The sequence below is a fragment of the Eurosta solidaginis genome, chromosome 5 (assembly GCF_040869045.1).
Source record: "Eurosta solidaginis isolate ZX-2024a chromosome 5, ASM4086904v1, whole genome shotgun sequence".
NCBI classification, from domain to species: domain Eukaryota; kingdom Metazoa; phylum Arthropoda; class Insecta; order Diptera; family Tephritidae; genus Eurosta; species Eurosta solidaginis.
This window is the reverse complement of record NC_090323.1, coordinates 240,027,332-240,054,879: the sequence shown is the minus strand read 5'-3', so window position 1 is coordinate 240,054,879 and position 27,548 is coordinate 240,027,332. Positions and strand designations below refer to the sequence as shown.

Genomic DNA, 27,548 nt, shown 5'->3' with positions numbered 1-27,548 from the left:
AGTTTGATTGGATCAAGACGTCTGGGTTTCGAAAATGGTAAAATACCCTTTGTTTCTATCCTGTGAACCGTATGGTGTTTAACTTTTTTAGTATAATCTGGTTCACAGGTAATAGACGGAAATTCATTAAGTAATTTTGAAAACTTATTTTCGACAATAGGAATTTTGAGTGAGAAAATATCAGAAAATCCAGAAGATCCAGTAACTTTAATTTTTGTAGTAGAATCCATTATTTCTTTATTTTTAATATTGACAATAATTCCGAATTTTTCTAAAAAGTTTGCTCCTAAAATTGGTGTATCAATATTCGCAATAATGAATGGAAATTCAAAATCTCTTCTTAAACCTAAATCAATTTTAAGTAGTTTTGTACCGAAAGTTTCAATTGAAGAACCGTTTGCTGCAGTTAAAGTAAGATCAGAATTTCTTTTATAAATTTTAAATTTAGAAAAAGGAATAACTGATACAACTGCGCCGGTATCGATAAGAAAATTAAGTTTATTGAATTTATCAAATATGAAGAGGCGACGAGTAGGTTTAATAATAGTTCCATTATCCGTCACCGTCATAATGGATCGTTTCAGTTTAAATTTTGTTCGTAATTTGAATTATGATTTTGATTAAAATTGCATGGGGGTATACATTTGAGAGCGTTATTCTTAAATTTTTTGTGATACCAACAAATAGTTGTTTGTGAATTAAAATTACGATTGTTTGAAAAATTTCTAGATCCTGAAAAATTTCGAGATTTAGATCTATTTCTATCTTTAGATCTTGAACGGATTTGTAATTGATTAATATCATTCGAAATTTTATTTAAATTTTGATAAATAGCCGTAGTTAATTCAGTTAAATTTTTAACGCATTGTTCTAAAATATTATTATTTATACTTGAGACTACAGGAGATTTGGAAGAATGAGGTTTATTGATTAAATCAAAAAGTTTGTCAGCTAAAATAATAATTTCATCTCTGTTTTGATTATTATTGGAAGTCAAGTGAATTTGTATTTCTTGTGGTAATTTACGAATCCACAATTTAAAGAGTAATTCTTGGCTGACTATGGAGGCAGAACCTATAAGTGATTTCATAAATCTGAATAATTCAGATGGTGAACGATCACCAAGTTCAGTTTTTGAAAATAATTGTTCTAATCGTTTTTCTTCGCTAAGAGAAAATCTTTCACATAGAATTTTTTTGATTGTATCATATTTATTAAAAAGAGGAGGAGGGTTAATAACATCTAAAATTTTAGATATAGTATCTCGTTGAAGAGTAATTAGAATATTTTGAAATTTTAAATTATCATCATTGATATTATTAATTTCAAATTGTCCTTCAACAAGTAAAAACCAGGCATCAGGAGAATCTTGCCAAAATTGTGGTAATTTAATAGATTTAGTAGAAGAAAAATTTGTAAAGTTATCTTGTCTTGAAGTATCTTGTGTTATATTAGAGATGATGTTTTGTGTTGTATTAATGTTAGAATTTTGAGTTGTATTGTGAGTCATGATGTTATTTGTATGGTTGATATTTTGATTTTCTGAATTTGTAAATTTACGAGTTCGTATTGGTGAACGTAGAACCATATGAAAAGAAATTTAAATGAAAAATTAGAAAATAAGAAAATATTTAAGATTTTTTTTGGAAAGGGAGTTAACAATTTAAATAAAATATTTAATTTTATATAAAAAATAAGTAAATTTAAATAACTATATTAAAATTGTTAAAATATAAAAATAATCTTAAAATAAATTTAAAAGTTTAAAAGGTTTAAAATTTTAATTTAAATTATAATTGGAAAATTTGTAATATGATATTAAAATAAAAATTATACTTACATAAAATTAAATTAGTAAAAAAATATTCAAATTAATAAGTATTTGATTGAAGATTGTAGAGATTTTGAGGGAATAAATGACGTTTTTTGGGCGTGATAACAATTAAATTCATTGTTGTTGCTGTTTATGCAATGGCTTTGTTGTTTTCTTTATGAATCTCATCATTTTCATCGTGATGTCTTATACTTTAAATCCGTTCTTGTGTGTATTTTGCGTAAAATTGTTGTAATAGCTCTTGTTGTAGTGAAGTGGAAAACTTAACTATTGTTTTAAGCGTAGTATATTGTTTTTAGAGTTCTTTATTAATTAACGATTCGTAGAAAAATTTTATTTTTATTTATGTTGCATAAAATTTATAGCATGTCTACTAGTAAATTTCTGCTATAAGTACTTTATGTTTTATTTGATTGTCCGCACTTATTTTTTGTTTTTGTTTCGTATATAGAATTTACAGCGACTGTTATATGCAATTTGCACAAAATATTGTTTATTAATTGAAGTATATTTAAGTTTCATTTTTTTTTTAAATCGATGTGCGATTTACAATTATGGTACTATGATTTAACTTTTTAATTTTTTTATTGTTTCTTTAAAAGTTTTAACAATTGGTTAAACTATTTTGTTCATCAAATCTGCTAAAATTTGATTTCCGTTTTCGGGTGTTTCTACACAGTCCATCTACGAATGTCTATGGACTTTCACTTATTTTCACAATAGTAAATGTTTTAAGCACATTCAAAACGAAATATTTTTAAAGTTAATTATAGCTTCGTATTATAATCACTAAATTCATAATTTTTTGTTGATGGCGAATGTATTTCCAAATTGGATTTTAAGTAAACAAACTGATGGCTGTTCGTTTAGTCTGTTTCGCACAACTATTTAAATCGTTGTAAATATGACGGAGTAGTTACTTTAAAATTGCGAAATTTTTTGTTCAAAAATCATTTATCACAAGCACGAGGTATTATATATACAAGCACGGACAGATATAGATTTAGATAATAAATGCATTTTAATTAAAAATTAGCGAATGGAAATTTTCGTAATCATTACAGTCATTAATGAAATAAAATATTTGCGCAGGATCGTTGGTAGGATCGCCAATATATCAACATTCAAGTTGATATTTTAAAAAACTTTTATTTTGGTTTGCAATAAAAAATTTATTTTTGTTTATTTTTGAGTTTAGATATTTTCCAACTAATTAGAATTTTCTTTTTTTGAAGTTATTCAAAATTTTAAGTTAACACGAAAACTCAATTAAAATTATTTTAAAAATTAAAGTAAAGAGTACAAAGTAGTTAACACTATAGACCCCATTTGTTTCTGAGTTTACCTATATAAATACCGTCTAGTTTATTGCTATTTGGGCATTTTTCTGCATATACTCTTTGTTACGAGCATATATTTTTTGGAATGATTTTTTAAAACTGCGTTTTTCACAGATTTTGTTATGATATACCAAAACCACCTCCAGTAAAAATGTGTGAGAGTTTAAGGGCCAATTAAACTTCCTTAACCCTAACGCTGTAGTCGTAAGCATACCCATATCCATAACCATCTCCAATGTGACCGATTAATGGTGCCTTAAGCTAAAAATCGTGAAAATTTCATAAAAATGAAGAAAACGCAAAAAATTACAAACATATTCCACAAAAAATAAGTCTCTTAGTCATAACGTATCCAAAACAATGAATACAATCTACAAAAGGTTATTAACTTCACCAACTCACATATTTTTAGGTTATGGATATGGCGAGAAACCAAAAACCAATTGGATGGTTGGCTATGGTATGGTTATGGCGTTGGCGTTATGGTATGGCACCATTAATCGATTACATTGATTTCCATAAGGTAGGTTCGATCAGCTGTTTTATCTAGTTATGGTTTTATGGTTATGGTCCATAAGATAGTATAACGAATTTACTGCAAATCCTCTTATTTGCAACCTTCTGCTAAGTTCGAATCACTAAACTGTTGAATAAATAACTCCACTATTCAATAATGCAAAACGGCCTTTATTAAAGTTCTTCACAATACACTGATACTTCACACCCAATAGCTTGCTTAAATGAAACTGATAATACTGCTATTGCTCTCTAGATAGCGTCTTAAATCCAACTGATTTTCGCGCCTCTACTGTTGCTGCGTTTATACTGTATGATTTCCTCGTTGCATCTTCTAGGCGCTTCCAGAATTTAATTAGTTACTGGTATAAATTATAACTACAGATGCACGTGTGTAGCTCTCATATGCGCGTGAATTTGTAAGCGACACTTCCACAATTACAATTGCATACTTTTGGGAGCATCTCAGATAAGATATCTGCATGTGTTTGTGCGTTGCTTCTCCGCTGCGTGTACGTACATATGTGTAGACATAATGATTGATTCGTTTATGTAGATACATAATGCTTGATTTATGGATGTGCATACAAGTCACTCTTAGCATCGGCTTAGTAATATTCGTAACACTGCCCTCCAACTAAGTCTGATCGTCCCGATCAGACAAATCTCTCGATCTAACCGCTGCTAGCCTCTCCAAATGAACCACCTTCCTATTTCGTGGTTTCCCAATTGTTTGTATGCCGTAGATGACATCACTGATCCTCTTCACAACTCTGTACGGGCCTTCCCAACTGCACCGATATTTGGATGGAACACCTTTCCACCGGTGAGGGTTGTATAGCAGTACAAAATCTCCCTTCCGGAAACCTTCCGAATTATTTTCCTTGTCGTACCTGTGTTTCATCTTACTACACATTACCCTGGGCCGTTCCTTCACACTCTGTTGTTTGGCCAATGAACTACTTCGTAGAGCTTGCGCTTGACGGATTGGCTTCGCGTAATCAGTATCGTTCCCACGTTTCACAATAGAAGTGCGCGCTGGCTTGAAACCACCCTTGCATTCTTTCTGGAAAATTCTTTCAGTAATTTTAGTGCGTCTATTTGAGTTTGTCAATGCCAGTGTTTTTCTCGCAGGTACCTTTGGTTTTGATTTGTTTGGCCCATTCGTTCCATCAACCCTTGCCCGATCTGCTGCCTTTGACTTTCGTGGTCTTTGTCGAGTCTTCTCCACCATTACTCGATTACTAATGAACCCTTTCTCCAAACTTAAGTTAAGTGGTATATCCTGGTTCTCATAACGCATCTCCCTTCTCTGCATATCGATCTTGATGTCCACCTCCAATATGACTTCATAAACGATCTCTGCCACAATGAATTTGTGTAGAACCATGACCTTCCCAATTAAGACTTCACATACCACTTCTCACTGGACTTGGTTATACTCGCCAGTAATCTTGTTTCAGGTAATGGCTTTACTCTCCTGTTGACTAAATCGGATCGGATTAAAGAATGAGATGCGCCCGTGTCTACAGTCAGTACACGCTCCTTGCCATCCACATTTCCGTTGACGGTAAGACTGCTCGATTTCCTTCCAGTTTGCGAGATAGGTATCACACGACATTCAATAGCTCTTGCTTATCTTCTCCAGCTTTGCGATTGCGACCAGCCAAGTTGGAACTACCATGACCGGTGTTGCAATGACGTGCAATGTGACTTGGGTTACCGCACTTGAAACACTTCATAACTCCGGCATTTTTTTTTAATCCCTTCAGTGCTTCCAAAATTGTGTCTACCCAATCTGGCCTTTCCACTTCCACGCGATGAGCTTTGTATGCGGGCTTACTCAAAAGTGAAGCTGTTTCCTGAGTCAGTGCATGGGATACCGTTTCAGCAAATGTTGGCTTTGGGTTCGCATATGTAGCTCGTTTCATTTCGGCATCCCGTATTCCATTTATAAAGCAATGAATTTTAACCCTCTCGGTGTATTCCACGCGTGCGTCTGCAATAGCGAGATGAGCCAATCTTTCAACATCCGACGCAAACTCCTGCAAAGTCTCATTAGCTTTTTGGTAACGGTTTTGCAACTCTATTTGGTATATCTGCTTCATGTGTTCGCCTCCGTATCGCCTCTCTAGAACGCTCATCAATGTTTCGTAGTTGTTCCGCTCCCCCTCGGGAATAGTCTGTAGGATTTCAGCAGTAGATCCTTTCAATGCCACGAATAGTGCAGCAACTTTATCTTCAGCACTCCAGTTGCTCACTGCTGGGGTATTCTCAAACTGAATCTTAAACACCTGGAAAGGAACAGAGCCGTCAAAAGATGGAGTTTTTACCTTCGTATTGCTTGCTGAAACAACTGGGCGATTTAGTTGCATCTCCTGTATATGACCTCGCAATGTTTCAATGTTTTGTGTCTTGCGCCTCCATCTTCGAAGAAATACGTCCTTCTTGCTCTTCCAGTTGTGCAGAGATCTGCGCTGATATTTGTGCCGACATTTCGGATATTCGTGCCTCTTGTGCTTCAATCTTCGATGTTATACGGTTCTCCTGCGATTCCAGTTGAAATGCTATACGTGTCTCCTGTGATTCCATCTGTGATGAGATATACGTTTTCTGTTCTTCCAGTTGAGTTTCCATCTTAAATGTTATCTGTGTCGACATTTCTGAAATACGTGTTTCTTGTGCTTCAATCTTCGATGTTACTGTCGACGTTTGTGCAGATATTCCAGCCAATATAATGTTCAAGTCTGTGCTGATAACTGCCTGCGATGTTTCATTTTTCTCTTCAATTTTTGTTGTTGTCTCGTTCCCATCAGGATGAAAGACATCATCGTTCACATTAATTCCTTCCTTCAGTTGTATTCAATCCACGGGCTTCCAACTCCTTTTTCAGTTGCTGGATCCTTAATTCACTTAACTTCGCCATGTCCTTGTTGTGCTTGCAATTCTGGAATTTATTCAACAATTCTTCTTCTGACACTAATTGTAACGAATTTACTGCAAATCCTCTTATTTGAAACCTTCTGCTAAGTTCGAATCACTAAACTGTTGAATAAATAACTCCACTATTCAGTAATGCAAAATGGCCTTTATTAAAGTTCTTCACAGTACACTGATACTTCACAACCAAAAGCTTGCTTAAATGAAACTGATAATACTGCTATTGCTCTCTAGATACCGTCTTAAATCCAACTGATTTTCGCGCCTCTACTGTTGCTGCGTTTATACTGTGTGATTTCCTCGTTGCATCTTCTAGACGCTTCCAGAATTGACTTAGTTACTGATATATAATTATAACTACAGATGCACGTATTTAGCTCCCATATGCGCGTGTATTTGTGAGCGACACTTCCACAATTACAATTGCATAGTTTTGGGAGCATCTCAGATAAGATATCTGCTTGTGTTTGTGCGTTGCTTCTCCGCTGTGTACGTACATATGTGTAGACATAATGATCGATTCGTTTATGTAGATACATAATGATTGATTTTTGGATGTGCATACAAGTCACTCTTAGCATCGGCTTAGAGATGACAGTACCCCTTAGTGTTGCTAATATTCGTAACAATAGGTTCGATCAGCTGTTTTATCTGGTTATGGACCATAACCATAAAACTTTAACCAGATAAAACACTTGATCGAACCTTAGGGAAATCAATGGTTGGTTATGGTATGATTATGGCTTTAACGTTATGGTGTGGCACCATTAACCGATTACATTGATTTCCATAAGGTAGGTTCGATCAGCTGTTGATCTGGTTATGGTCTTATGGTTATGGTCCATAACCGATTACATTGATTTCCATAAGGTAGGTTCGATCAGCTGTTTTACCTGGTTATGGTTTTATGGTTATGGTCCATGGTTTTATGGTTATGGTCCATAACCAGATAAAACAGCCATAACCATACCATAGCCAACCAATTGGTTTTTGATTTTTCGCCATATCCATAACCTAAAAATATTTGAGTTGGAGAATTTATTACCTTTTTGTAGATTTTATTTATTGTTTTGGATGCCTTTTGATTAAGAGACTTATTTCTTGTGATATATGTTTGTACTTTTTTAAAAATAATACCAACGGAGTTATGTTTTAAAAGGCCATTTCTGTATGGATTGAATAAAAAAATAAATTTGTTTTCTGCTTCCTCTGTAAAATTTTAAATGTGTTGGTTAGGACCATTGCGAATTAAGCTACCACGGTGTTTGCTTCTATTTAGAGATATATTCCTGAAGGTCTAGATCTAGGAAAACAAGTAAGGAAGGCTAAGTTCGGGTGTAACCGAACTCAGCTGAGAGCTTTGAAGTCAAAATAAGGTAAAATCACCACGTAGGAAAATTAACCTAGGGTAACCCTGGAATGTGTTTGTATGACATGGGTATCAAATGGAAGGTATTAAAGAGTATTTTAAAAGAGAGTTGGCCATAGTTCTATTGGTGGACGCCATTTCAGGATACCGCCATAAAGGTGGACCAGGGGTGACTCTAGAATTTGTTTGTACGATATGGGAGTCAAATGAAAGGTGTTAATGAGTATTTTTAAAGGGAGTGGACTTTAGTTCTATAGGTGGACGCCTTTTGAAGATATCGCCACAAAGGTGGACCAGGGGTGACTCTAGAATGTGTTTGTACGAAATGAGTATCTAACGAAAGGTGTTCATGAGTATTTTTAAAGGAAGGGGCCTTAGTTCTATAGGTGGACGCCTTTTCGAGATATCGCCATAAAGGTGGACCAGGGGTGACTCTAAAATGTGTTTGTACGATATGGGAATCAAATGAAAGAGTTCATGAGCATTTTTAAAAGGATGTGGGCCTTAGTTCTATAGGTGGACGCCCTTTCCAGATATCGGCATAAGGTGGACGAGGGGTGACTCTAGAATTTGTTTGTACGATATGGGTATCAAATGAAAGGTGTTAATGAGTATTTGTAAAGGGAGTGGGCTTTAGTTCTATAGGTGGACGCCTTTTCGAGATATCGCCATAAAGGTGGACCAGGAGTAACTCTAGAATGTGTTTGTACGATATGGGTATCAAACGAAGGGTGTTAATGAGTATTTTAAATGGGAGTGGGCCTTAGTTCTATAGGTGGACGCCTTTTCGAGATATCGCCATAAAGCTGGACCAGGGGTAACTCCAGAATGTGTTTGTACGATATGGGTATCAAATTAAAGGTATTAATGAGGGTTTTAAAAGGGAGTGGTCCTTAGTTGTATATGTGAAGGCGTTTTCGAGATATCGACCAAAATGTGGACCAGTGTGACCTAGAACATCATCTCTCGGGTACCGCTAATTAATATATATATATATATATATATATATGTAATACCACGAACAGTATTCCTGCCAAGATTCCAAGGGATTTTGATTTCGCCCTGCAGAACTCTTTCATTTTATTATACTTAATATGGAAGGTGTCACACCCATTTTACAAAGATTTTTCTAAAGTTATATTTTGCGTCAATAAACCAATCCAATTACAATGTTTCATCCCTTTTTACATATTTGGTATAGAATTGTGGCATTTTTTTTGCATTTTTCGTAATTTTCGATATCGAAAAAGTGGGAGTGGTCATAGTCGGATTTCGGCCATTTTTAATACCAAGATAAAGTGAGTTCAGATAAGTACGTGAACTAAGTTTAGTAAAGATATATCGATTTTTGCTCGAGTTATCGTGTTAAGGGCCGAGCTGAAGGACAGACGGTCGACTGTGTATAAAAACTGGGCGTGGCTTCAACCGATTTCGCCCATTTTCACAGAAAACAGTTATCGTCATAGAATCTATGCCCTTGCCAAATTTTACAAGGATTGGTTAATGTTTGTTCGGCTTATGGCATTAAAAGTATTCTAGACAAATTTAATGAAAAAGGGCGGAGCCACGCCCATTTTGAAATTTTCTTTTATTTTTGTATTTTTTTGCACCATATCATTACTGGAGTTGAATGTTGACATAATTTGCTTATATACTGTAAAGATATTAAATTTTTTGTTATAATTTGACTTAAAGTGGGCGTGTTCGTCATCCGATTTTGCTAATTTTTATTTGGCACACATATAGGAATAGGAGTAACGCTCTTGCCAAATTTCATCATGATATCTTCAACGACTGCCAAATTATGGCTTGCAAAACTTTCAAATTACCTTCTTTCAAAAGTGGGCGGTGCCACGCCCATTGTCAAAAATTTTACTAATTTTCTATTCTACGTCATAAGGTCAACCCACCTACTAAGTTTCATCGCTGTATCCGTCTTTGGTAATGAATTATCGCACTTTTTGGGTTTTTCGAAATTTTCGATATCGAAAAAGTGGGCGTGGTTATAGTCCGATTTCGTTCATTTTAAATAGCGATCTGAGATGCGTGCCCAGGAACCTGCATACCGAATTTCATCAAGATACCTCAAAATTTACTCAAGTTATCGTGTTTACGGACGGACGGACATGGCTAAATAAATTTCTTTTTTCGCCCAGATCATTTTGATATATAGAAGTCTATATCTATCTCTATTAGTTTATGCCGTTACGGATTACCTTTATGCGAACAAAATTAATATACTCTGTGAGCTCTGCTCAGCTGAATATAAAAACGGTATCTCTACGATTTCCTAAAAGGTATCAATTACCTAAGGGAAATATTTATATCGGAAAGCTAGTTATTTAATTAACGATTAGGAGTTAAGTACGAAAAGTAAGACAATCTCGTTATAACTTAACTAGTTTTGACGATGTGTTATTATGGGTTCCAAAGCGGAAAACTGGTTTGATTCGATTAAGTTTAATCGTTAACTATTTTTCTGCTGAGTAAAATGTATGGATATCAATCTTAGAAAATAATTTAGAGACTATTTTAGAAGCTAAGCATACTTCCTTAGTAGAGGAATCTGCCAACATATTACCAATAATATCAGAGTGGGTATTCACATAAATATGACTTTAGGGTGAGAAAAAGTAGAAATAGCTCTTATGTTTGCAACGATAAAGTTAGAACTATTGTACTTTTGCACAGCAGTAAATAAAGAACAAACAGAAAAATAAAAATATTTTTAATCAAATTTGAAATACCTATTTTTATTTCTAGTTCATGGCCATGCACATAAATAAAATAACCGTTGTGCTCATGAATAACAATTTCGATCCGGGCTGGTTCATACATGCCACAGCAAGAGAATTACATCTAGATGGCAGTATTGTACATAACGCTAAAACATTGCTGGTTAATGCAGCACTTAATGATGCGCAGGTAAGACCAACAATCAATTGCATAAAACCATGTTCAATATTATTGATTGCTTATTTTGATTTTAGGCGAAGATGCTACGACATTGCCCATCACGTCGACAATCGCTAGAAAATCTTAATAAAATACGCCCATGCTTGGGTGAGATAAGCTTCGATATAGCTTTGGATGCTACATTATTTGCCCATGGACCTCTATCTGTTGATGTAAGCAATTCATTTTTTTTTAAATATAATAAACTGGTAAAAGTATTTTTTGGAAGTGGAATAACTACAACTCAGAATTAAAAAACTGTATCTATATACTAAAATTTCTGCATCTTGTATTACATTCACAATGCGCCGTAAACTCGAGTTTATGGACCATTTTGGAGTTCAACGGTAGGTATCAAACAAGAAAATGTCCCAAAAACTTGAGTTTATGGCGTAGCGTAAACATAGTATAAGAATAAGTAGCCACCTTGTAACAGTTCTGTGAGGGAAACTACGTCGTCTTAGGTTACTCAGTAAAATTTTTAGAGAACCGATTTTTAACTTATCAGCTCAGAGAATTTGGAGTAGTTTCGAAGTATGAAAAAAAGAATTTTGTTATTTGGTTAGGAATTTTAGTATTACCTTTCTACTACTACTTTAAAAAGCTCAAAAGAGCAGTAGACAAATATGCGTACAAAGAAAGATGCACTTGTCGAAGCGGGATTCGTACGATAAGTCGAAAAAAAATATCGAATAAAAAATTTCGAATTTTAAAAAATTGTATATGTTGAAATTTTTCTGCCGAAACTCAAAATGTCGAAATGTTATAACGTCGAAGAAAAAAAGGCCAAAAAAAAAAACAAAATGTCTAGAATGTGGAAAAAAATTTGAAATTAAAAAAATTTTGTTTGTCATGACAAATTTTCCAATTATTTATAGTTATAATAATTTCCTGAAAAAATGTCACCACTTAGGTGTTTGGTGGTGCACTTTATGCCAAATCCATTTTTTCAATCATTTTCAAGAAACGTTTATATTAAAATAGGTGTTTTTATAAATCGACCAATAAAGTACCCTGAATAAGTATGATTTTTTGCAATAATTACATAATTGATATTTAAATGAAAAATCAATTTGTCGAAATAATTCCATGAATGATGTGTAAAATTTCGGCGAATTTATTCATTGAATTATTATTCGGCATTTTTGGTGTTCGAAATATTTTTTTTCGACATTTTTTTCGTTATTTTTAGTTGCGACATTAAAGTTTTCTACATATCGTACCAGACCCTGTCGAAATCAGAAATCTTTGTGTTTCGGCTATTAGAAATTTGTCAACCTCGAGAGAAGATACGTGGCAGAGAATATGTTAATCGACAAGTTTCACTTGGGTTGCCTATCTTAAATTTGGACCGATTAGTTCGGTTTCGATCTTAAAATTCGAATTAAATTTGTTCTACATTTTCTAAGATTTTTTGCAAATTCACATATTTGTAATCATTATGATCACCGACTTAGTCACATGTGAAAGTATAAGACCTAAACTGTTATTCATTGTGACCACAGACATATACTAGACGCAAAAAAAAAGTTGCTAATGTTCGCCCCTAAATTTAAGGATTATGTTGAGAGGGTTTCGGAAAAAATCTAAATTTGCTGAACGCGTTAACAAAAAAAAAAATTAAATTTCGAAATGGAGAATTTCGAACTTCGAAAGCCGATATCTATTTTTTGGAGGCTAACTTCGAAAAACGGAGATAGTACTGTTACGAATATTAGCAACACTAAGGGGTACTGTCATCTCTAAGCCGATGCTAAGCAGTGACGGTATGCACATCAATAATTCAATCAATCACCCTTATCGCGAAGTTCGCGCGGAAAAGTGTTCGCCTTCAGTGTTCGGGTGAACTTTTTCCGCCTATCGGCAATTTCGGGCGAACAAAAGTTCACTTCGAAACAGCTGATGCTCTATTGTGAACTAGCAATGAACAAATAATTTACTTGCAATTGTGTAAATTTTATAAACAAGCATATATTTCCTTAAAATACAACAAAAATATAAATAAAAAATGTACAAAATAATGTTTAATATTGCACTTAGATCGGTATTGATTGAGCGCGAGGAGAATATAAATGTGAAAGCGATTCGGTGGCAATTAAAGGACAGTTCTAACCCTTTGAAGCTAAATGATTCACTGTAAGCTAAAAATTACTATTTTCAGCACTTTTGAATAACAAGTTATATTTTTTTCAATTAGCTTTCGCTGATATTACAGGGTAAACAAGCCGGCATTCTAATATTTGCTAGATATCTTACCAACTCCTTGTCCCCATTGAAGCACAAATTTGGAGTTACACCAATTGTAAAGTTGAGTACATATCTTCGTTTTTTCGCATAGGGAAAGCCGTTGGAAAGGACCAAGGAGTGGGTATTAGCCAATGTTGTTTCAGCGAGGTGCTCAACATTTTGGAACCGTTGCTTTGTCCACAATGGATAACTTGGCCGACTGAGACGTTGTCATACTTAGCAATACGGGAATTTCACTTTTTTCCACTCAGTTTCCGATTGTGCATTATTTATTGATTTATTTCTAATAATAAAAGTACATATAATAAGATATAATATATAAGAGTACCAAATTTCAAAACAAAAAATTACCTACATTTTGTTTTCCTCTCGTTCGCCTGTGAAATATAAGTGAACAAATTTGGCTTTCCTCGCTGTTCATTTCGACCGAACAAAGAGTTGCCGATAAGGTGAAATCTTTTTCGAACACGAAAAGTTCTTTCGTCACCCTCTGCGATAGGGTGAACAAAAACTGTGAATATTTTCGGTCGAAAAAAAAACTCGTGATAAGGGTGATTATGTCTACACATATGTACGTACACGCAGCGGAGAAGCAACGCACAATGCAGATATCTTATCTGAGATACGCAATTATGATTGTGGAAGTGTCGCTCATAAATACACGCACATGTGAGAGAAGCTATAAAAATTGTGCAACTGTAGTTATAGCTGAGAAATTAGTAGTAGATTCTAGAACAGAACCGCCTAGAAAATTCAACGAGAAAACCAAACACTATAAAAGGCAGCAACAGTAGAGGCGCGAGAATCAGTTGGATTTAAGACGCTATCTAGCGAGCAATACAGTATTATTTTGAAAATCAGTTAGTTTTAAACACGCTATCAGTTGCAAAGTGAAGTTTTATTGTGCAGTACTTTCAAAGCAGTCTAATAAAGACCATTTTGTAATACAGAATATTGGAGTGTTTTATTCAACAGTTTAGCGATACGAACGTTTGTAGAAGGTTGCAAATAAGCGGAATTTCAGTAAATTCGTTACAGTACTTTGTTTACTTAAGCATAAATATCTACAAAAAAGTGGGTTGTCGAATACCTAGAAAAAAAGTTGATTTTGTCGCATAGTGTTATTAATATAAAAACGAAACAACATGTTTGACTCACTTATTTACTTTGACTTCCTCTATTTATGATATTTGGCATATCTTTATTAACTTTTCAATGCAAACCTTATGATAATTTTTCCGCCAAAAATATCATGAGTTTCAAGTCTAAGTATAATAAGAATCAGGTAAAATAACAACTGCAATAAATATTGAAAGTGCTATAACTTCTTTGTTTATAATTTTAGTAATATGGTTTAAAAGCAACATTTTCTTGAATTTTTAAGTACTTTCATACTTTTTGGATAGGAAAAAAGGATACTTTGGGGGGGGGGGGGGGGGGGGGTGGTGGACGGTACAACTTTGTTAGCTGACCTAATCATGTGAAAACGACTTCATAGCTTAAAATGACAAACTGAAATGTGAAGTCTCTCAAGGCCAAAATAATGAAATATCAATTTTAAAAAATAATATACCAAATAAATAACCAAGTTACAACGAAAAAACCCTTTGGGCTGTATTTCGAAGGATCAAAAAAAAATTTTTATTCCAAAACGCTCTCAACATAATCTTTAAATTTAGGGGCGGACATTAGCAATTTTTCTTTTTTGTTTGGGGACCAACCCAGTCTGATATATACTCTCCTCTTAATTGGAGTCATACCATTGTCAGACAATGATTTTAAAATGTTAACATTGTTCAATTCACTAGAAACTGTCATTGGCTATGAATAATGCGCGTTCAACAATACATGGCAGCTTATATGATTTCTTAAGCGAAGCAAAACAACGTACACGTCCACAACAGAACTTAGAAAGTCAAGTAAGAAGTACGGCTAATTCACTTACGCAGCGTCGAAGAAGTTTCAGCAATGAGTCCTATCAGAGAATTTCGCCTATCATACCAAAGAATTTCAATTTTGTAATTAAGGCTGCTACTTTTTCGGCAGTGAAGGAGAATTCACAAAATGATTTTAGTGCAAAAATACAGTTATTCAGTGTAAGTGCATTCTAATGAACATTGCAATGCATAGGTACACAAATTTAAATAAACATTTTTTCTATATACCTGCATAGATTACCGGAAAATTTAATTCCAAATCTTTAAACGAAAATGCTCATCTCCCAACGCTATTTACCAAAGTCTTACTGCAACACTTAGACATTGATACCAAGTATGAGAAATTACTCTTTATTGAGCAATTTACTATCGATTCAGTAGTAAGCAAACATTTGACTTATATACAACATTAACATCTAATCTAATTAATCAACATAATTCCTTATTTAGTTGGAAAACGATATTCTTAACCTATATGTAAAACTTAAGACATTCCAAATTATTTATAACCATTGTGAAATATATGACTGGGTGCATAATAATTTCTTATCGCGTCAACGAATCAGTCCTCAGCCCATGCAGTTGAGTCAAAACCAACGTTTATTGCCGGAGCACTTGTGCATAGAAAACTTCTGTGCCTCACAAATGAATGAAAATTTCTTAGATCCACATTTGATTACCTCTACAAAACAGTCGAATGGCGGGATACTGGAAAGTATATTGAAACGAATAGTAGTAAAAGGTGCGTAAAAAACTATTTTTGGATAGTATAGAAATATTGGTATGGGATTACTAAATACTATAGCAAACTAATACACTGAAAGAAAAAGACTGGTAAAATCAACCGAAATACGGGTCAATTCAACCGAAATTTCTGTAAATTTTTATCCATCGCAACAAGATGTTGAATCAACTGCGCACAAATCGTTGATTCGTAATTGACCGTTTTGGTAGTCAAATAAATAAAAAAAGTTGTTTCATTATACTTTACCCATAGTTTTGTTAAATTAACAATTATTACTGTTAATATGAAAGGGATTTCTGTTCATTCGATATAACCAGCGTAAACTGTTAAATTAACAGTGTTTCTTGTCGAAATGACACTGGCAGTGAAATCTATTGAAATAACAGATAGTTCTGTTTTTTTCTAGATTAATAGCGTAAACTTTTACATCAACCGAGTTTTCTGTTCATACCAATGACATTAATAACTGTGGAAAAAATAAAAGTAGGATAAATATATTTTTAAACTAACGTAGTTTTTTTTATTTGTATAAATTACACATAACTACATTTCATTTATAATGATTTTTTTGCTATATTTAGTAATATTAATTAAAATAATAATATGTAACTTAAATCTGAATTCAGATAAACAAAATATGTTCCTAATCACCATCGAAAGCTTGGTACGAAAGTATGTTGCCATATATATACGTAAATATGTGAATACATAAATACGCATGCATTTCTACATATGGGGTATTCCATTCCATTTCGACCAATTTTGAACCCGACCCCTTTAGAATTGGCTGAAAGTTTTTCTTCTTTTCTAGCTTAAGAAAGACGTTTTTCAGAAGTTTTTCAAATTTTTTCATCCAACTCAAAAAAAGTTATGAATTTAAAAAAAAAACACCGTTTTTGTTTTCAAAATGATATAACTTTTTCAAAAATTGACCGTTGGGATCTTTTTTTTTTTTAAATTTGTTTTTAAATGTACTTTTCGGAAAAAATTCAAAAAAATGTTTAAAGTTTTTTTTTTTGTAATTTTTAAATTTTACGAGATTTTTCGAATTTCGCCCTTTTTTTTCTCATTAAAAACTTCAATCAATTCTGCAATCATCTCCACTAATCCCGGAGTGGGCCGAGAATTTTTTTTTATTTAATTGAAAAAAAAAACTTTAACTTTAACTTTAACTTAAACGGTCAATTCTTGAAAAAGTTATAGTTAAAACTTATTTTGAGTTGGGAAACGGTGTTTTTTTCAAAATGCTATAACTTTTTCAAAAATTGACATTTTCGGATCATTTTTTTTTTTTTAATATGCTTTTAAATGTACTTTTCGGAAAAAATACAAAAAAAATTTTAAAGTTTTTTTTTCAAATAAATAAAAAAAAAAATTCTCGGCCAAAAAAAAAGGGCGACATTGCCAAAATCTCGAAAAACTGAAAAATTACAAAAAAAAATAAAATTGAATTTTTTCCGAAAAGTACATTTAAAAACAAATTAAAAAAAAAAAAGATCCCAAACGGTCAATTTTTGAAAAGTTATAGCATTTTGAAAACAAAAACGGTGTTTTTTTTTTAAATTCATAACTTTTTTTGAGTTGGATGAATAAATTTGAAAAACTTCTGAAAAACGTCTTTCGTAAGCTAGAAAAAGAAGAAAAACTTTCAGCCAATTCTAAAGGGGTCGGATTCAAAATTGGTCGAAATGGGATGGAATACCCCATATATATATGTATATAACACACACGCGTTAGTACATGCTCTAGCGAAAATAAGAGCATGTACCGTTTGTTAAACCACATTGGCGTCGCTTTCAAGAACTTTATTTCAACTTTACAATTAAACATTATACACATACATTTAATATTATACACTTTATTACTTTGTTTTATTAAACGCACTTTCACCAAATTTTATTTTTTATAATTTATAGTTTTGAACTTCGCCGCGCTTCACTTTACTGCTTATTCTCAATTTCTTCTCTCGCATGTAGTTGCCACACATGATTTTTTCGAACAAAACTTGTAGTATAAATGTTTGACATAACATTTTAAATAGAGAACTTGTAAGCTATAGAATAGTAAAGAATGAAATCGCTGGAAGGTAATTCACCATTGGAGTAACTATACATGTAATTCGGCTAGTTTAATTCTCGTAACACTTTATTTTGAAATGATTCCAAAACAACCCAAACTTTTATGCTGTTGGAAACATCAACATTAAAAAAGGATGTTTTTTATTATCTTATTAGATTCGGAAATGCTATAAAATCAAAGTTTATCGAAAACTGCTATACCTGCACTGAAAGAAATGGTGCTAGTAAAATCAACAAATCTGTACTGTTGTTCTTGACTTAACGGAGATTCGGTGAAATTGATCGAATTATGGTTAATTCGACCGAGTTCTTTGTCAAGCGAACATATTGGTTTAGTCATTACAACAGCAGAGAAATTGTCGCTCTTAAGTTAACAAAATTCTGTAAAATTGACAGATTCCTAATCAATCTAACTGATTTTTCTGTTAGCACAACTGATGTTACAGGTCATTTCAACTGCGAACAACAGTCAATGCTAGAGCAAATTTCAAAGAGAACTTTACGCTCACTGCGCTCTCTACTTTGTACTTATGACGATGGTGCTACTTCTTAAAAAAAACACCAAAATAAGAAAAACACACAAAATGGGAAAACAACAAAAAACTAGTTTTTGAGTTATCAATAAAAAACAAAAAAACCCTTTTTTGAATTTAATGTGGATAACACTGCAAAAAATTATGCGATACCGGGACACCTATTTATCGGGTACAATTTTGCAACTTCTCCTCCAAACGAAATGCAAAATTGCGCCGCCCTCTTGTTGCCAAAGTTTTGTTTGAAGGAACCGGATTTTTCCAAAGTTAGTAACATTTTGTTCAAGTTTTTACGAATTTTCACTCACGCGAACGAATCTAATAAGATAATTAAAAACATCCCTTTTTAATGTTGATGTTTCCGACAACATAAAAGTTTCAGTTTTTTTGGAATCGTTTCAACTTAAAGTGTTACGAAAATTAAACCGAATTACATGTAAAGTTACTAAAGTGGTGAATTACCTTCCTGCGATTTGATTCTTTACTTTTCTATAACTTACAAGTTCTCTATTTAAAATGTTATGTCAAACATTTATACTACAAGGTTTGTTTGAAACAATCAAGTGTGGCAACTACATGCGAGAGAAGAAATTGAGAATGAGCTGAGCTGCAACTGAAAGAATTGAGAATCAGTTTTGTGACTACTATTTTCATTTCTATTTGCAAAGCGGAGTCCAAAACTATAAATTAAATAAATCATAAAATATAAAATTTGGTGAAAATGCGCCCAATTGAAGTTCGGTTAGTAAGTGCGTACATTTGTATGTATATGTAGCAAGCATTTGATTCAACATCTTGTTGCGATGGATAAAAATTGACAGAAATTTCGGTTGAATTGACCCGTATTTCGGTTGATTTTACCAGCATTTTTCTTTCAGTGTAGGCTAAAGGCTTTGTGAATTGTGATTCATATTTTAAAAATGTTATACGAATTAATTGACGTTTTTTATAAAGGTTGTGCTGAGTTTTGGAACGTTTCAGTCCTAATGAAGTTGGACGACGAAAATGCCGCCATGAGCGTTAGTCATACACGATTTCTGCTTGAACAAACCGAAGAGAAGCGTAGCTCTTTGTATGGAAATCGGCTTTTAAATTTACTTTTAAATCAACGTCATTGGAGTACTGAACTAATGATTGAATCTCTATGGTGGTCATTAGGAAATTCTATAAATGATACTAACAACTTGAAGAAATCACATTCACCAGGCTCGCCATTCTTTTTGGGACTTAGTCTAGTCAAATTGAGTTCATATGCCAGTGTGACAAAATTGGAGGTATCAATTCACACATTGCGCACCGAATACAGTATGAGTCTTGCCGAGTTCGTCGTAAAATCAGTCAACTGCATTAAACAATATGGTGGCTTAAGCGCGACTAGTGCCTTTAGTGAAAAACGTCAATTGTCTAAACAAGCACACAATGCAAACTCTATATCCAATGGCCTCTTGATCTCTGCTCGGATTAAAGATATTACCGCCTATTTTATCAATCATCATCAAGCATGTCTGCTACTAAGCTTTTCAGACATATCATTATCACGTAAACAACAAGTGTCCAGCTTTAAATTTGAAGAATTTCAAATGGCTATTATGCGATCAATGAATTCTTCCTCACTTTGTCTCAACGATTTCACTGATATATTTGCTAGTTGTAAAACAATTCGTATTGAACATGAAAAGAATGAAAATAAAATTTCGGTATACATTCCAAGTAATACAGATGCCATGTGGAATGCTAATTTACATATGCATATTTTGACATTAGCAAGGGATATGCATGATTTGTGCACCGAATTAGCTTTACCGGAACGCAAGGCTGATTTACAAATGGGACATACGAAAAAACAGTGGACTATTGAGTTATCAGCTGAGTTGAGTACTGTTTTTGAAATAAAACTTTCTGATCGGCATACAATGCAGTGGTTTGTCGAGAATTTATTCTTTAGTCACAAAGAAGGACATTTCATATCAGCGGAAAATATTTTCATCAAAATAGATGATCAACATATATTTACATTGAAGGATATAGATATACAATCTCTTTCACGTTTGGATATGCTGACGCATGAGCGTGTTAATTGTGAGGGATTTGTGTTGCCTACCAATAAGGTGTGGGTAACAACAATAGGTGCATTTAAGGTATATATGAATTTGAAAATAAATGTATACATTATGTTGGGCCAAATTTACTGTTGAAAAGGCACATCCAGTTTCTGAATCTATGGGTCATACTGAGTAATATTGTCCATGGGACCATAGTTCTGAAATGAATTTCGAACCTTCCTAATTTTGTTAGAAAAATTTATATCCCAATCCGAATAGCGGCTTTCACAAATAAAATACATGAATTCTTGTAATTTTTGAATTCTTTCATTTGCACCAAAATAAATGGATCAGCCAAGGCTGAAATAATTCATATAAATCTTAAAATACATGAAAATAAATGTCAAATTCGGATTCGGATTTGGATATAAAATTTTCTAACAAAATTAGGGAGGCTCGAAATTCATTTCAGACCTAGGATGCTGTGGACAATATTACTCAGTATGTATGTATGACCCATAGATTCAGAAACTGGATGTGCACCTGAAGTTTTTTTCCCATTTCCCCCCATATAATTTGACCCGCCCTAATATACATATATATATATATATATATACATATGTATAAATATGTTTTTCTAAATCATATTCACAATTTTAAATAAGAATTTTCTTTTATTAAGGCCATTTTTCCTTACGATCATGATTTTTATGATGCAGTACAAAATGAATTCGTATCACATTTTAAATGGTTGAAATTGGTACATAACTACAAGAAGAAACCGTTTACCGCTAGCTCGCCCTTGCCAAGTGATATGGTTATACAGGTAAAGTATAAATACGTAATATAGCAAGATATATTTCGTTGGCTTAATGTGAAAATGTGCTAAGTCACTTTTTTTGAAAAATTGTATTTTATTTATATTTCAAAATACATCGATCACAAAAAAAATATTTTAATTTTACATTTTTACGTGATGTGGGCAATGATGTGTAAATGTGCTAAGCCCTCAGCTGTTAAAAAGAATGTGCTAAGTCAACCTGTCAATACATAATATCAATCTGAATTACTAGTAATTTCTTTGTGCACGCATTTTATTTATTTATTTAATTCATTCAATCTAAAACTACATGCTTTGTTGTTGTTGTTGTTGTATTAACGATAAAGACACTCCCCGAATGCTCTGTGGAGTGTTACCGATGTTGATGGTACTTTGCCGGTTATAGATCCGGTACGTTCCGGTAACAAAGCATTGTTAAGGTACTAGCCCGACCATCTCAGGAACGATTTATATGACCACATTAAACCTTCTAGGCCATCGCGCCCTCCCCACCCCCTAGTTCCATGAGGAACTTGAAGTCGCCAGGGCCTCGGCTGTCACTGAAACAGGATTCGCCACGGGGGGTGAGGTTGACAATTGGCTTGGAGAAGCTATATATTGCGCTGGCAACCCCTTGAGAGGAATTAACAAATTAGATAAATCAGAGCAATTCGCTAAAGTTTATTACATTATAGGCAAGCATGAGTGAGATAAAAGTTCTTCTGTCATGAAGACCAAGCAATTTGTGCCTGCTGGTATATGATGGGAGGCCGTCTGGCCAATGAAGCATACGTAAATCAATTTTTGTACAAATTTTTTGAACTCTCTCAATTTTATAGGAGTTATGTTCATAGAAAGGATTCCATATTCTTGAGCAATATTCAAGACCACTTCTGACCAAGGATATATAAAGTGCCTTCAACGTCATAGGGTCCTTAAAGTCACTGGTGTTACGTCTACTGAACCCAACCATTGCAACGAATTTTGAAACAACGAAGTCAATGGGACTAGAAAAAGAGAGTTTGGAGTCAGAAATTACTCCCAAGTCTTTACTCTCTTGACAACGACTAAGAGATTTAGCATTTAGTTTGTAGATAAAGTATGTGGCAGTTGTCTTTTTGAAATAAGACGCAACACATCATTTGTTTGAATTTAAAAATAAATCATTTTCTGCGCACCATCCGGCAAAAGAGTCCAGATCAGGACCGTTAGAAATAGTTTGACAAATAAATCGTATTTTTTGTGAAATATATATTTTTAGTGTTATAACTGAGGTATCCTCATTCACAGTTTTGAAAAAAAGGTTATTTCAAAAATTATTCATTTTTTTCGCCTCCTGTAAAATTCGTAAAAGTTGACTTAGCACATTTTCACATTAAGCTAATGATTTGATAATGTGCTAGGTTAGTTTGAACTGGCGGTACGAAAGGAGCTAAAATATACTGAATGTGTGCATAGTATTACCCGAAGTTTACTCGACGACTAGCATGAAAACTATAATATAAGAACTCCATACTCTTGCTTAATACTTGAAGCTTTCTACGACCAATTGCGGTTACTAGATCTAAGTTGTGTCACTTCTAAAACTGTATAGCACTCAGCTGTATATTGGAAAACATTTATTTTGTGTAGAGATCCATAACCAAAAGAGAAATGTTCCCTTTTTCGAAGTTAGCCTTGGTTTAGAAGTTAGAAATTAGGTCTATTTTAATATTATTTTTTTTTATTTGTAGCATGGACGAACATAAAGAACTAAAAAAATGTAGGCATGGTTTGTCTTTTTATTTTATTTGAACTGCGTAATTTTTTCTTTTCTAGCTTATATAACAGTGGTTCGAAATGAATATTTGAAATCGCAATAGTTTTGAAATGGCCTAACGGATTAAGGAAATATGTAAAATATTTCCTACGAGTAGTCAATACATCCATTATTTGTTTGCATTTTTACAAATAGTTTAACAGATTCAAATTTATTGTTTGTGTGAAATTTGATACGAGTTCGTATAACACGATGCGGGCCCAGACTTTCGAAAAAATTAAAAACGATAAGTTACACAGCTGCACAAACCAAAAATGGTGAATCCGTTAATCCGACACATGTAATTCGATGCATTGGTCCCGGTACGGTCCAAACCTAAAAAAACACTCAATCACCAGGATTTCCGTTATTTGAGGTTAGAGCCGAACCATGATCTGTTAGGCCAATTACGATGGCGGATTCGGACTAAGCTCAAACACGAATGTGAATACATGTGCTTCATAGCCAGATTCAACAATTTTTTTTTGTAGCTGTGCACCGATGCCTAGAGAAAGAGGCTGTTTAAAATCAATAGCATACACATCCCTGGGAAACAAGTAAATTCCTGCTATAGGCAGATTTCTGATAAAGGCCAACCACGCCTACATTTTTACCTTTTAACAGTGGAACAATATTCTATAAAAGCGTGAAATTACTGGCATATGCTGATCACATTGATATCATCGGTCTAAACACCCGCGCCGTTAGTTCTGCTTACTCCAAACTGGAAAACTGGAAAAAGAAGCGGTAAAGATGGGTTTGATGGTGAATGAGGACAAAACGAAGTACCTGCTGTCATCGAGCAAAGAGTCAGCGCATATGCGCCTTTTTAACCACGCTACTGTTGGCAACTATAATTTCGAAATAGTAAAAGACTTCGCTTATTTGGGAACCAGCATCAACACTAGCAACACTATCAGCACTGAAATCCAGCGAAGAATCATTCTTGCCAATAAATGCTACTTTGGACTAGGTAGGCAATTGAAAAGTAAAGTCCCTTATCGTTCCCGTCCTGCTGTATGGTGCAGAAGCATGGACCATGACAACATAAGATGAAACGGCTCTGGGAGCGTTCGAGAGAAAAGTTCTTCGAAAGATTTATGGACCTCTACGCGTTGGCGATGGCGAGTACCAAAGAAGATTTAACCATGAGCTGTACGAGCTATACGCAGACATCAACATTGTCCAGCGAATTAAAACGCAGAGGCTGCGATGGCTAGGCAATGTTATGCGAATGAAAGATGACGCTGCGGCCAAGAAAGTGTTTCTATCGGAACCCGCCTATGGAAGCAGAGGTAGAGCGCGGCCCCCACTCCGTTGGAAGGATCAGGTGCAAAACGATATAAACTCCCTTGGTCTGACCAATTGGCGCCGGTTGGCATAGAGAAGGAGCGACTGCCGCGCCTTTTTGGACGGCCATAACCGTTTAAACGGTTAAGCGCCAATTAAATAAAATAAATAAATAACATTTTAAACACAACAAAAAAAGAAAAAAAGAAAAATATAAGAATTTTTCCAATATCGAAAGATAATGGATGCTTTCAGCAATCACAAGAGGTTGATCAGTCATTGAGTGATAACTTTCTAAATGCACCGTTGAGTATTTATGAGTCACTCAACGGTTGCAATTTTTCGTGAAATTACTGAGCAAAAATTTGTTTGCCTACATTCACTCAACGTTTTTATTCGGTTGTCTGTCAATTTTGGTTGAATTCGCCGGTCAATGAAGACTGAATGTGTCCATAGTGTTAGCAGAATTTGTTTGTCGACCAAACGGAAAACCCATAATTATGTGGGTACCAGGACTTATGTTATAGAATTGCTCCGTCCTCTAGGCAAATACTAGAAGCTTTCTAGGACCTAGTTCAATTGCTCCCTCAAGATCTGGCAACTCTGCCGCCCCTAGTAGCTGGAGCCTTGGCGTCGAGACCGCAGGACACGATCACAGAACGTGCTCAAACGTTTCTTCCTGCAGCTCGTACCTCCCTGCAAAAATCGCGAGTACTCCATGCATGCATGTATGGAGTACTCGCTATGGACCAACCGAGTGCTCCAAAATTAACAATTCATACAAAAAATATGGTTCAATTAACATTGCGATGTCCTAGGACTGGACCATATACTCCAGCTCCGCATTACATCAGAGTAATCCATGGAGTACCCACAGTCCAATAAACATCGTGTAGTGATTACAATCGTTAAAAACGAGCAATGATCGGCTTACAATAAGTTCGTGTAGAAACATGAGTTGGTCCATTGCTGCATTACAGTGGAGTATAATGGTAAGTACTCCAGTGGACCACATGATCCAACGATTTTTGCAGGGCTCCTACAACTGTTGTCACTGACGAGGTCTAACTTATAGGCATGTGACGCCAGAAGGCAGTAACCAGTTAGTATACCCATATAGCCTTAAGTCTATTTAGAGATATGAGCAACTTTGTGAGTCCTTTAGCAAAATAGAGCCGACTTATTTTGTCAAGTTCCTTCTATTTATGGTATTTCAATCCTCTTAATGGTCTATAATGCCGTTGCTATTAATTGTTTCGATTTCTATTTCTTTTCTTAGATAAAAGAGTTCTTATTAGAAATCAGTGATGATCCATTCGAAGTTAAGTTGCGGGACAATTATGTTTTGCTTGTGGATGAGTACCTAGAGGGTTTGAAACGCAAAGCTATCTTTGATAAAAAAATCGCCGAACGTTGCCTTGTACCAGCAAGTACTATAGAAAGTCTTTACGCAAGTCTTGTGCAAAAAAATTCCGAAATATATATACAGCGTTCGAAAAAAATAAGGGAGAGCGGTCCTGTGCGCACCCGGTTGTTGGCATGGATTATGACGGATGTAGAAATAATGGCGATGGCAGATCCATCACTGCATGGTACAGAGAATGTGACGCGTATAATGCGTGATATTGACTGTGAGACTCCCTGGCCGGAAGAAGGTTTGGAGTTCAATACGCTTTGGTGTCGCAGCGTAAATATAAGTTGCACAGAATGGAAATTTATGTTGAGGTACATTATGTCGGTTTGTTTTTATAAATCGTTGGTAATAATTTTTATATTTATTTTTATGCAGAGATTTCCCGCAGCCAATGTTTTATGTTAAATCAATGCGTTTATTTGGAAATCTTTGTGGTGCTGAACAGGCGGCATCTAAACGTGCCAAACGTGATGTTTTCATTGAAGTTGGTGAACCTTTTGGTACTGATGTTGTACAACGCAGCATGCCAATACAAAAGTTTTATCATGATTTCGATTGTGAATTGGAGTTTTGTAGCTATGCATTTGGTCCATGTTGGGAACCCGTAATGGCTCAGTGTAATCTTAGTTTTGAAAAAATTTCTGCACCATCCAAAGATCCCAGCCCACCACTGCCTTTTTGGGATAAAATGCGCTTGCTTTTTCATGGTCGTCTAACGATGATTGTTAAACAGTTTACGGTGTTGTTGCATGCGTCTTTGGATCCATATAATACCACGGAAGAAATGGAGCTAACATGGAACAATGCGGGTATTGTTTGGACAAACGCGAAAATTATGTTTAAAGGAGAATTAAATGTAAGTTCTAGCTCTTTACCAAAATGTACTATTATTAATATTTAACTGCTGCTAAATTACTTTTTTTTTTTTTTTATTAAGACGCAAACTAAGAAAATTATAATAACAAAAACAATCCTGAAATTATTCGCAGCAGTTCCACAACTATCCCTAAGTAAGCCCAAATAAACCTCGAAACAATGTTGAATGGGCCCGTTACGATCCTTAAAACAATTCCGAAATCGTACTTCAATTATACCAAAAGCCATGCTGTAAACTTTCTGAAATGGTTCTTAAAAAAATTTTGAAGGAGTTCCAAAAATATGCATTAAAACAATTCCGAAACAGTCCCGAAGTTGTCCCAAACCCAATCAAGAAACGGTTCGAAATAGTCTCAACGTGATCCCGAGAAAAGTCCCAAAATATTGACGAATAATAAATAAACCTCGAATTAATGTTGAATGGTCCCGTTGCGATCCTTAAAACAATTCCGAAACCGGACTTCAATTTTCACAAAAGCCATGCTGAAAACATTCTGAAACGGTTCTTAAAAAAATGTTGAAGGAGTTTCAAAAATATGCATTAAATCAATTCCGGAACATATCCGAAGATGTACCAAACCCAATCAAGAAACGGTCCGAAATAGTCTCAACATGATCCCGAAAAAAGTCCCGAAAGAGTGACGAACTGATCTCGAAAATAGCTTGAAAATAATCCCAAATAGTCGTGAAATAATCCCAAAAACAGTGCCGATATGATTCGGAGCTAGTGCCGAAATGATCAAGATGTATTCTTGAAATGATTCCGCGAATAATTTTAAAGTTATTCAAATAATATCGAAAAAACACTGAAATA

The 27,548-nt window shown here is 34.3% G+C and overlaps 1 protein-coding gene across 2 annotated transcripts in view; it reads left to right on the top strand.

Moving 5' to 3' along the window:
* The window catches only part of hob (hobbit), a 55,017-nt gene that overhangs the window by 6,407 nt on the left and 21,062 nt on the right, over positions 1–27,548 (top strand). For both annotated transcript variants that reach the window (XM_067789057.1, XM_067789056.1), the window contains 9 exons: positions 10,763–10,924; positions 10,990–11,127; positions 15,010–15,297; positions 15,375–15,518; positions 15,589–15,880; positions 19,449–20,632; positions 21,219–21,362; positions 25,724–26,169; positions 26,234–26,714. In XM_067789057.1, the coding sequence (XP_067645158.1) occupies positions 10,763–10,924; positions 10,990–11,127; positions 15,010–15,297; positions 15,375–15,518; positions 15,589–15,880; positions 19,449–20,632; positions 21,219–21,362; positions 25,724–26,169; positions 26,234–26,714 (3,279 nt within the window). The remainder of the gene's footprint in view (positions 1–10,762; positions 10,925–10,989; positions 11,128–15,009; positions 15,298–15,374; positions 15,519–15,588; positions 15,881–19,448; positions 20,633–21,218; positions 21,363–25,723; positions 26,170–26,233; positions 26,715–27,548) is intronic.